This window comes from Gigantopelta aegis, chromosome 10 (assembly GCF_016097555.1).
Source record: "Gigantopelta aegis isolate Gae_Host chromosome 10, Gae_host_genome, whole genome shotgun sequence".
Classification (NCBI taxonomy): domain Eukaryota; kingdom Metazoa; phylum Mollusca; class Gastropoda; order Neomphalida; family Peltospiridae; genus Gigantopelta; species Gigantopelta aegis.
Window position 1 is genome coordinate 86759768 of NC_054708.1, and position 12303 is coordinate 86772070.

At 38.7% G+C, this 12303-nt stretch overlaps 1 protein-coding gene across 1 annotated transcript in view; it reads left to right on the plus strand.

Annotated features, from left to right (window-relative positions):
• LOC121383881 (kinase non-catalytic C-lobe domain-containing protein 1-like) overlaps positions 1-12303 on the plus strand; it is a 62071-nt gene that overhangs the window by 19547 nt on the left and 30221 nt on the right. Inside the window, exons 6-11 of the mRNA XM_041513977.1 lie at positions 2358-2472; positions 2960-3096; positions 6258-6416; positions 7305-7391; positions 8068-8187; positions 8954-10985. Coding sequence (XP_041369911.1) covers positions 2358-2472; positions 2960-3096; positions 6258-6416; positions 7305-7391; positions 8068-8187; positions 8954-10985 — 2650 coding nt within the window. The remainder of the gene's footprint in view (positions 1-2357; positions 2473-2959; positions 3097-6257; positions 6417-7304; positions 7392-8067; positions 8188-8953; positions 10986-12303) is intronic.

The window sequence follows — 12303 nt, forward strand, 5'->3', positions numbered from 1 at the left end:
AGTCGTGTTAAGCATAGTTAAAACATGGGATGTACCTCAGTGGTAGTCTTGTTAATCATAGTTAAAACATAGGATGTACCTCAGTGGTAGTTATGTTAATCATAGTTGAAATATGGGATGTACCCCAGTGGTAGTCGTGTTAATCATAGTTAAAACATGGGATGTACCTCAGTGATAGTTATGTTAATCATAGTTAAAACATGGGATGTACCTCAGTGGTAGTCGTGTTAATCATAGTTAAAACATGGGATGTACCTCAGTGGTAGTCGTGTTAATCATAGTTAAAACATGGGATGTACCTCAGTGGTAGTCGTGTTAATCATAGTTAAAACATGGGATGTACTTCAGTGGTAGTCGTGTTAATCATAGTTAAAACATGGGATGTACCTCAGTGGTAGTCTTGTTAATCATAGTTAAAACATGGGATGTACCTCAGTGGTAGTCATGTTAATCATAGTTAAAACATGGGATGTACCTCAGTGATAGTCGTGTTAATCATAGTTGAAACATGGGATGTACTTCAGTGGTAGTCATGTTAATCATAGTTAAAACATGGGATGTACCTCAGTGGTAGTCGTGTTAATCATAGTTGAAACATGGGATGTACTTCAGTGGTAGTCGTGTTAATCATAGTTAAAACATGGGATGTACCTCAGTGGTAGTCCTGTTAATCATAGTTAAAACATGGGATGTACTTCAGTGGTAGTCGTGTTAATCATAGTTGAAACATGGGATGTACCTCAGTGGTAGTTTTGTCTACTGTGCAATGAATTGACCCCTGTTGGTGTTTTCAACTAATGGTCATTCTCAAACAAAACATAATATACTCTGTCAAAAAAGAAACGCATAGGCGAAATATTCATGGAATTACCCTGTATCTCTTTAATACAAAGTGGCATAATTTCGTTACTTATGATCGTATCACAGTAAAATTTAACATGAGTATGTGACAATGTTCTTGCTATGGACTGACGGCAGTGGAGGCGTTTTCGTCACCAAACAGCATCGCATGAGAGCGCTGACATCAGTACCTTGTGTGGACACCAGCAGCAGCAATCACTGCACAAAATCTCCTTGGCATAGACTGAATGAGTCTCTGAATCCAGGCACGTGAATCCTAGCCCATTCTTCCTGCAGTGCATGTGACAGTTGCGGAAGCGTCTGATGCTCCGGGTCACACTAGCATACACGTCTGTCCAGTTCATCCCATAGATGTTCAATGGGGTTGAGGTCTGGTGATCTTGATGACCATGGCAGCACATTAATGTTCTCATTCTGTATGAAATCCATTGTTACACGTGCCGTATGCAGCCTGGCATTGTCCTGCTGAAAGAGTTCTCTCTGTAGATCCAAAATGGGAAGCATGTGACGGCGAAGAATTTCATCCCAGTAGCGTACAGCTGTCAGGTTGCCTTGTACGAACACAAGTTCACTTCTGCTGGTGTATGAGATGTTTCCCCACATCATGACACTCCCTCCACTGAATCTGTCAACTTGGGCTATGCAATTGTTGGCAAAATTTTCATTGTGGCGTCTGTAAACACATTGTCCATCACGTCACTGTAGAAGGAAACGTGATTTGTCGTTGAACCATACTCGCTGCCAGTTTCCCAAATTCCACCTCTGTAATGTCGATGTTGACATCGCAGGATGAGGACAACATACGGTCTCCTAGCCTGTAAACCAACTTCTCGAAGTCAGTTCCAAATGGTTTGTGCAGACACTCTTCTCAAACCAGGTATGCGTCCAGCAGTGTTCGTTGCTGTGGCAGTTCAGTGACACAAGTGCAGAACCCGGATGTAGTGATCTTGTGCTGCAGTTGTTATGCGAGGTCTTCCACTTCTGGGCCGGTCTTCAACTGATTGAAACTGCTGGTACCTGTCCCAGAGATGTGAAATGGTGCTCTGATGGATGTTCATGTGGTGTGCAACTGCTGACTGCGATTCACCTAATTGGAGGCGGCCTATTGCAATGTTTCACTTCGGCAGGCTTAGTCTTGGCATCTTGTAACTCATCTACGTCAAAATGGAAATGAGGCATCATTGCAAGCATTGCAGGTTAAAATACCCTCACTACCCCAATCTTTTCCCTGAGTTTCACATGCATTTGCCAAAATCTGACCATTTCATGCCGATTTCCTGCAATTGTCGCACAACGTGCATTAAATTTGTTTTAGGGTGCATTTGGGCATGCTGTCCCATTCCAGGAACATTAACAAACATGGTCATTCAGCAACATTGTACACAAAAACAATATTTTGTAAAATCAAACACTTTTCTTCTTTCCCTATCACCTATGTGTTTCTTTTTTGACAGAGTATATGTCTGTTATTAATATGAAGGTATTTATTTTTACAGGGTATGACAGTCAATGATTTGTTAGATATTCTTGATCGCTATCTTCAAGAACAAGAGTTATGGGCCTTGTGCAAGGAAGGCGTAATAGCTTTACAACGAAAGAAAAAACATTTACGTGAGTGAAAATTCTTGTCATGCTCTAAATCTGTCTATTAATAAGTGTGTTATTGATTTAAAGAAGTATGACTGGCTGCTCCTAGGTGATGACACAGTCACCACAGCCATACCATCCAATGAAACAAAGCACTGAAATTGATTGCTTTGTGACATATATAAAATAACCTGAAACTGGTTGATTTATGTAGCCCATTAGTTACTTACTGCATGCACAGTGGTTGTAAATAAGTTAGTGGAAAAGACATTTAAATTATTTTAAGCCTTACTTTTGAGGATATGTAACAAGTAGAATACTTCGTTTATGTCCATTAGATACCATATAGCCTACAACTTGTTGTTTAAGAACATATCCAACTTTCTTTCGCTCATAGACATGGCCACTGATGTAGTATTCTCTATGTATTTTTACTGTATGATTTTTTAGTGGACTATGCATCTTTAAAGTTAGCTGTAGCTATTTTTTTAATTATTTTGTTTCTCTGCAGCTGCTTACATCTCTCCAGACACGGTAGTGGTACGCGAGGATGGTAGCCTGTCCTTTAAACCCATACCGGAGGACAAACCTCTAGAAGTGGTCTTCATGGCTCCTGAATTGCAGCAGAAAGGAATCCTATCGGAACAGGTGAGTTGCCATGAGTAATAACAGACAGGCTCCAAGTAAAAACCAGGCACCTGTCATCTCAGCAATGCTTTGGCTGTAATGGTGACAGAAATGGTTGTAATCTAATAAATTATTGTGACAGTCTCTGTCAGAAAAAATCTGAGAGCAAGGGAAAGAAACTTTGTAACACTTGACTATTTTTGTTTGTTTGTTTTGTTTAATGACACCACTGGAGCACATTGATTAATTAATCATCGGCTATTGGATGTCAAACATTTGGTAATTCAGAGGAAACCCGCTACATTTTTTTCTAATGCAGCAAGTGATCTTTTATATGCACATTCCCATAGACAGGAAAACACATACCACAGCCTGTGTCCAGTTGGGGTGCACTGGTTGGAACGACATCAAACCCAATCAGCTGAATGGATCGATCCTGTGACGCAAACACCTCAAACGAGCTAAATCCCGCCCCAAACACTTGACTAAATCCACACTAAATCTGTAATGGCTTAGATAAAACAAGAGTAAAGAAAAGATGTCCGGACCATAAAAGCGACCAAACACTTGACTAAGTCCACACTAAAACTGTAATGGCTTAAATAAAACAAGAGTAAAGAAAAGATGTCCGGACCATAAGAGCGACCAAACACTTGACTAAATCAACACTAAATCTGTAATGGCTTAGATAAAACAAGAGTAAAGAAATTATGTCCGGACCATAAGAGCGACCAAACACTTGACTAAATCAACACTAAATCTGTAATGGCTTAAATAAAACAAGAGTAAAGAAAAGATGTCCGGACCATAAGAGCGACCAAACACTTGACTAAATCAACACTAAATCTGTAATGGCTTAGATAAAACAAGAGTAAAGAAATTATGTCCGGACCATAAGAGCGACCAAACACTTGACTAAGTCCACACTAAAACTGTAATGGCTTAGATAAAACAAGAGTAAAGAAAAGATGTCCGGACCATAAGAGCGACCAAACACTTGACTAAGTCCACACTAAATCTGTAATGGCTTAGATAAAACAAGAGTAAAGAAATTATGTCCGGACCATAAGAGCGACCAAACACTTGACTAAGTCCACACTAAAACTGTAATGGCTTAGATAAAACAAGAGTAAAGAAAAGATGTCCGGACCATAAGAGCGACCAAACACTTGACTAAGTCCACACTAAATCTGTAATGGCTTAGATAAAACAAGAGTAAAGAAATTATGTCCGGACCATAAGAGCGACCAAACACTTGACTAAGTCCACACTAAAACTGTAATGGCTTAGATAAAACAAGAGTAAAGAAAAGATGTCCGGACCATAAGAGCGACCAAACACTTGACTAAGTCCACACTAAAACTGTAATGGCTTAGATAAAACAAGAGTAAAGAAATGATGTCTGGACCATAAGAGCGACCAAACACTTGACTAAGTCCACACTAAAACTGTAATGGCTTAGATAAAACAAGAGTAAAGAAATTATGTCCGGACCATAAGAGCGACCAAACACTTGACTAAGTCCACACTAAAACTGTAATGGCTTAGATAAAACAAGAGTAAAGAAATTATGTCCGGACCATAAGAGCGACCAAACACTTGACTAAGTCCACACTAAAACTGTAATGGCTTAGATAAAACAAGAGTAAAGAAAAGATGTCCGGACCATAAGAGCGACCAAACACTTGACTAAATCAACACTAAAACTGTAATGGCTTAAATAAAACAAGAGTAAAGAAAAGATTCCGGACCATAAGAGCGATGGAGAAAGAACGAATCGTCTATCTGGTTCATCACAAAGCAATCTTAGCACTAAGATCACACATATGCACTAAAGGTGATCTAAGTGCTGAGATCGCTTCGTGGAATGGGGCCCAGAACAGGATTTAGAAGACTCAGATTTGAAAGATTTTAAGCCATTCCATTGCCTGTTGTGGTGTTTGGATCCATTGTTCCAGGGTGAAATGCCATAAGGTTGAGGTCAGGTTAAGTGTTCATGAAAAGAGAAAACAATATGTGGTTTGTGTTTTCTAGATGTGTCTGTATGGACTGGGTATGACATATTGTGATTGAAGCATTATGAACATGTGTGTTTGTGTTTTCTAGACATGTCTGTATGGACTGGGTATGACGCATTGTGATTGAAGCATTATGAACATGTGTGTTTGTGTTTTCTAGACATGTCTGTATGGACTGGGTATGACATATTGTGATTGAAGCATTATGAACATGTGTGTTTGTGTTTTCTAGACATGTCTGTATGGACTGGGTATGACGTATTGTGATTGAAGCATTATGAACATGTGTGTTTGTGTTTTCTAGACGTGTCTGTATGGACTGGGTATGACATATTGTGATTGAAGCTTTATCCAGATGTATGTTTGTGTTTTCTAGACGTGTCTGTATGGACTGGGTATGACGTATTGTGATTGAAGCTTTATCCGGATGTGTGTTTGTGTTTTGTAGACGTGTCTGTATGGACTGGGTATGACGTATTGTGATTGAAGCATTATGAATATGTCTGTTTGTGTTTTCTAGACGTGTCTGTATGGACTGGGTATGACGTATTGTGATTGAAGCATTATGAACATGTGTGTTTGTGTTTTCTAGACGTGTCTGTATGGACTGGGTATGACATATTGTGATTGAAGCATTATGAATATGTCTGTTTGTGTTTTCTAGACATGTCTGTATGGACTGGGTATGACATTGTGATTGAAGCTTTATCCAGATGTATGTTTGTGTTTTCTAGACGTGTCTGTATGGACTGGGTATGACGTATTGTGATTGAAGCTTTATCCGGATGTGTGTTTGTGTTTTGTAGACGTGTCTGTATGGACTGGGTATGACGTATTGTGATTGAAGCATTATGAATATGTCTGTTTGTGTTTTCTAGACGTGTCTGTATGGACTGGGTATGACGTATTGTGATTGAAGCATTATGAACATGTGTGTTTGTGTTTTCTAGACGTGTCTGTATGGACTGGGTATGACGTATTGTGATTGAAGCATTATGAACATGTGTGTTTGTGTTTTCTAGACGTGTCTGTATGGACTGGGTATGACATATTGTGATTGAAGCATTATGAATATGTCTGTTTGTGTTTTCTAGACATGTCTGTATGGACTGGGTATGACATTGTGATTGAAGCTTTATCCAGATGTGTGTTTGTGTTTTCTAGACCTGTCTGTATGGTCTGGGTATGACGTTGCGCTGTGCTGCAGGTCAGGAATATTCCACATCCATGTCGCTGCCAGTGAGTCAGAAGTTTGAAAATCTCCTCGTGGCCATGTTACAGACCAACGCAGAGAAGAGACCAACCTTAATGGAGACTCTTGACGTTAGTGTGCAGGCTTTGGTTTACATTATCAGTCTAGTCTTTGTTTTACATGTTCAGTCTAGTCTTTATTTTACATGTTCAGTCTAGTCTTTGATTTACATTATCAGTCTAGTCTTTGTTTTACATGTTCAGTCTAGTCTTTATTTTACATGTTCAGTCTAGTCTTTGATTTACATTATCAGTCTAGTCTTTGTTTTACATGTTCAGTCAAGTCTTTGTTTTACATGTTCAGTCTAGTCTTTGATTTACATTATCAGTCTAGTCTTTGTTTTACATGTTCAGTCAAGTCTTTATTTTACATGTTCAGTCTAGTCTTTGATTTACATTATCAGTCTAGTCTTTGTTTTACATGTTCAGTCAAGTCTTTGTTTTACATTTTCAATCCATTCTTTATTTTATATTTTCAGACAAGTCTTCATTTTACATTATCAGTCTAGTTTTTGTTTTATATTTTCAGTCAAGTTTTTGTTTTACATTTTCAATCTAGTCTTTGTTTTACATTTTCAATCTAGTCTTTGTTTTACATTTTCAGTCTAGTCTTTGTTTTACACGTTCAGTCTAGTTTTTGTTTTACATTCTTTGGTTAGGTACATGACAAAGAGCAAGGTTTATTTACCAATCTATGAATCAAATATTTTCTTGTAATATTCCTTTGACTCTTGAGTAAAAAATCTCATAAATTCCATAACATTAATTTAAAAAAATAAAATAATATTTTTTTTTATAAAAAGGCAATATATATTATGAAATATAATTCTATAATTATATTATTTGTTAATTCTGAATGAATGAATGAATGAATTAATACATGGGGGGGATACTTGGGCCAAGAACCTAGAACTTTACAGAGTATACAGATAGTTGTAAATATTTGTTTGTTTACTGTAGATCTGCAGTGAACTGGAGTTGTCAGTTAAAGCGACTGCATCCAGCCATGTGTGTAAAACTATATACGAAGCGGCCATTGCTGAACTGGTAAGAACACACATCTTAAATATTTTGCAAATAACTAATAATTGTTACCAGTATTCGCAAGGTTTTGTTTAGATGGAAATTTTTTCATGAATACTGGTGTTTGTAGTAGATCCAGTTGTATTGTAATCTAAACAGTAAAAGGCACATGGATTTTACACATTTGAAAAAGTGCTTCAATTTGACCGATTCTTATAAAATACTTTTGAATTCGTCAGACACAATTTAAAATGTTTGAATTTGAGAAAATAGTCTTTAAAAGTCCTTGAATTGCATATTTCCACTGATAACTAATTAAAATACCTTACTTAATGTATTGACTCTTGTAAATGTGAAATATGTCATCTGGTACTACATGGTATTAACAGTTTTAGTGCTATCTTTATGAAAATTTTTAGATCCGCTATTGCGAATACTATAAAAAAATGAAGCCAAATACAACCAACTGAATATGGTAAATACAACCAACTGAATATGGTAAATACAACCAACTGAATATGGTAAATACAAAAGCCTTTGAAAATGATAATTTTGCAATGAAAAGTACCTTAAAGATGCTTGAATTTTGCCTTCCAAAATTCTGTATGAACCCTGAGGCTTAAGAAACAATGTACATATAGGATCATTGAGTTTCAGTTGTTCTAAAAGTGGTATAGAACCTGTCATTGTAACATTCCAGGCGTCTCCCGCAGACCACCATGATTGTCAAGACCACCACGACGAAGATGAGTCCGAGTTGTGTCAGCTCTATGAACAAACCAAACATCTGCCAGACAACCCCTCAGAATACGAAAACCTCGTGAGCTGCTTTTACTTCACTGTGCACATTATGCGTTACTCTACGAGCTTGTGATATCTACGTACAGTGTGCACATTATGCGTTACTCTATGAGCTTGTGATATCTACGTACAGTGTGCACATTATGCGTTACTCTACGAGCTTGTGATATCTACGTACAGTGTGCACATTATGCGTTACTCTACGAGCTTGTGATATCTACGTACAGTGTGCACATTATGCGTTACTCTACGAGCTTGTGATAACTACGTACAGTGTGCACATTATGCGTTACTCTACGAGCTTGTGATATCTACGTACAGTGTGCACATTATGCGTTACTCTACGAGCTTGTGATATCTACGTACAGTGGTGCACTGACAGTCCATTTGTCCTTCTCCTGTCCTTATGTGTGCATTTGCTACAGTGATATATATGTTCTTTACCACAGAATATCAATTTTATATATTATGGTTGGACTGTACTGGTAACTGATATTATTTTACCTTTTACTTTTGCTGAGCTTGGGTCTCCACAAATTGCACAACTTTGACTGGTGCCTAGTTTATATGCAGTGTTATTCAGCATAACTGATTTATCATGTGTAAAATGTAGTGAATACAATGCTTCTTTCATTTTATTTCTTCAAAAATTAGAAAATGGTTATGCAAATCAAAATAGGTTATTCAACTCTCTTTTTTGATAACTTTACATGGAGAAAATAGAAAAGTGTTTCTGTGTCCTACCTTTATTAACCTAATGTTAATTGATTATCTGCCTTTTCCAGAGAGCTTCCACCGAGCACACGAATGTGGAATCTCCGTGGGAAGAGATTTGTGAAGCTGGTGGAGACTTGCAACCAATCAGATCTCCTCCTTCGGCCTTCAGACCCGTGCCTGGCACTCCTACGAAACCTCACGCCATCAGCTCAATGGGCCTACATCTCAAAGCACTGGATCCCAGCAAGCCGTCCTCCGACAGACACACAGTACCCACAGCTTTCTCATCTCCATCCACTCACTTCACACCCATTGTCATCCAGCGGCATCTAACACAAAAGGCTGAGACATCTCCCGATACAAAGACAGACGTGATGAAGAAACTGAAGGATTTGAAACAGGATCTTCTGAAACATAAATCAGCATGTAAGACAGGTGATGGCGACAAGAGTCATGTGGGTAAAGGAGAAGTAACTCCGGCTACACATCAGAGTGTAGAGGGTGACAGGTCCCTAGAAGTGTTGCTGAGCAGACTGCAGTCTGATGGACAGATGCCCAACATGAAGGTCTTGGCATCTGCCATCGCGCAGTATTTACAGGGCCACACCGAACCTCTGGGTGAGAGGATACCACAAACAGGTGATCCAAGTCAGTCTTCCTCACCGAGAGTAGCACCTCAAGCTGTCTTCTCACAAACAAACAGTATTAACAGTACGATACCTCCAGTAACAAGCATCATTACTTCTCAGACAACAAGCCTACCTGGTTCTCAACCAACCAGTATGGTTGGTCATAACCCACTTCAGGTAGCATCATCACAGGTGTTGTCTTCAGCTAGCAGTACTTACAATACGACAGAGATGACAGCAAATATGATTAGTCAAAATCTAATTCAAACTGAGGCTGGATCTTCACAAGTTATCTCATCACAGAGTAGCAATACTTTCCAAACAATACCACAAAATGCAAATTTGATTGGTCAAAATCCACATAACAGTTACAGTACACTACCACAGACAAACGTGGTTGGTCAGAAGCCAATGGAGGGTGTATACCAGACAGTTCGTCAGCCAGCAAACCTGACTGGTGATAAACAACAAACTACTACACAAGTGTACCATCAGGCAAATGTAGCCCAGCCACAAGAGTGTCCTGTGATTCCTGGTGTAAATATTGCAGTGGCAGGACACCACACAGTGATGAATCAAGGACTTGCAATTCCAGTTCAGTACGGAAATAACATTCTCCCTAGTTACCCCATGCAACTTCACCATGATCCAGTAACTGGTTTGATGCATCTAGTTCCTGTTAATGTCATGCCGTATGGGAGAGTGCAGGGCCGTGGTTCAGAGCAGTACTCTAATGTGTTTCCTTTCCTCGACAGACGAAGTGATGATGGCCACAGTGTTTCTGATTCAGACAGGAGTATTCAAAACACACAGAAAGCTGCTGAAGGTTCTGTCTGTTCGTATTCATCGTCCGTGTCTGAAACATACGGACGTACGAGTAACACAGCTGTGAACCAGTCAAACACTGTGAGAACTACGTCTCGCAACAGCGACCAAAGCCACAACAGTCAGGTGTATTCATCCGTACACAGCGGTGGTCATTCCACGACACCGTGCAGCGATGGACAACGGCAGCAGTTGAGTAGAATGCTAACCGAAAATGAAAGACAAAACTCAGAGGATTATGATCTTCCAAGAAAAACACCCACATATGAAAACATCTGGAGAGGTGTGTCTCAGAATGAACATCCAAACATTCATGATAATTACCACGACCCTGTCTCAGTCGGATCACAAAGAGACTGTGTAAAATATCTGTCTCCAGACAGACTAACGTCAACGACTGGGAAGTATGTCAGAGTGAATGAGAAACACAATTCCGCGTCATCTTCCCCGTCTCCGTCTAAAGACAGCGGGGTGAGTGGTCTGACCACGAGTCACGTGCTCGGTCCACAGAACACGGATGCCAGTCTGATGGACCGACTGCTGAGCACAGAGAGTATTCACCAGCAGAGGCTGCTGGGAAGGGTGCTGCAGCTCATCCGAGAGGAGTGTGACCTGGAGAGATACAACACCGAGGATTTAGCTATAGGTAGGCACAAGGTTTGATATTCTTGTCCCCCAGTCATAAACAGGTATATTAATATTGGATTTTGCAAGGGCTATTTTGATCAACTTTTAATTTTTGTACTCTGGCATAGGTATCGGAAGGGGTGCCCCTTATTCTGAAGATAATTCATTACCCAACACACACACACATTGATGGAAAAACAAACATATATATTATTGGTCTCTCCAGTTGCTGTCATCTTCCTATATGTATGACTATGACTGGCACTATAACTCCCACTCAGCATAGAACATGTATTTGGGATTGTTCATCATCTACGGTACCCATCTGAGGTTTCACACTACACATTACATCAGCACACATCTTGTTCAACTTTATGGGATTTAGGCATTTATTGTTAAAATACATGCATTGAATTAAGATATGTTTATTATAAAGTGAAATTACAAAAAAGGTTATGAATTGGAAGTATTAAAAAAATTGTGAAATTAGTTTTACACCTATATGTTTGATCAACATAAAAAAAAATATTTACATTATTATTTAATTAATAATATTTATTATCCATATGGTTCAACATAACCGAGTTAATAATAATCATACGAAGCACATGTGTAATAACAAGTCTAATGACGTAATTTTGGGAAGTGACGTCATAACATCTCCAGTCCTAGCTCAGACTGTGCATTTGAAATATGACATCATTTCGTCGTCTTGTTCTAGTTGTGCCTGAAACATTTTGAGTTGGGTCTTTTTATTCATAAAGAAAACAACAATAATAATGTGGATAATAAAGAAATTATTACTCTTGCGTGTGAGTCATACTGATTTTACAAAACTTGTGTTAGGATTCATGTATTACCATCACTCTCGCACAGGCAATACAAAAAACCTGACACTTGTTTCGTAAAATCAGTACAACACACAAGCTCGTATAATAATCTCGTATTTGTTATTTATAAATGTTAATTTTGTTTCATCTGACCAAATTTTATGTAATGGCTTGTATATAAACCTCTATTGCTCACTCGTTCCATCCAGTGCACGACAACTGGTCAAAGGCCGTGGTATGTGCTTTTTTGTCTGTCTGCATTAGGGAAAATGTAGCAGGTTTCCTCTGATGACTACGTGTTAGAATTACCAAATGTTTGACATCCAGTAGCCGATGATTAATAAATCAATGTGCTCAAGTGGTGTGATTAAACAAAACAAACTTTAAACAAACTTTTAATCTATTTCACATTTAATTCTTTGAGTGCGAATGCGAATAATTTTTACATGCTCATATACCACTAGAGTTTCGAGCATGTCCGTCCTGGGGCCTGTCTTTGGATAGCCA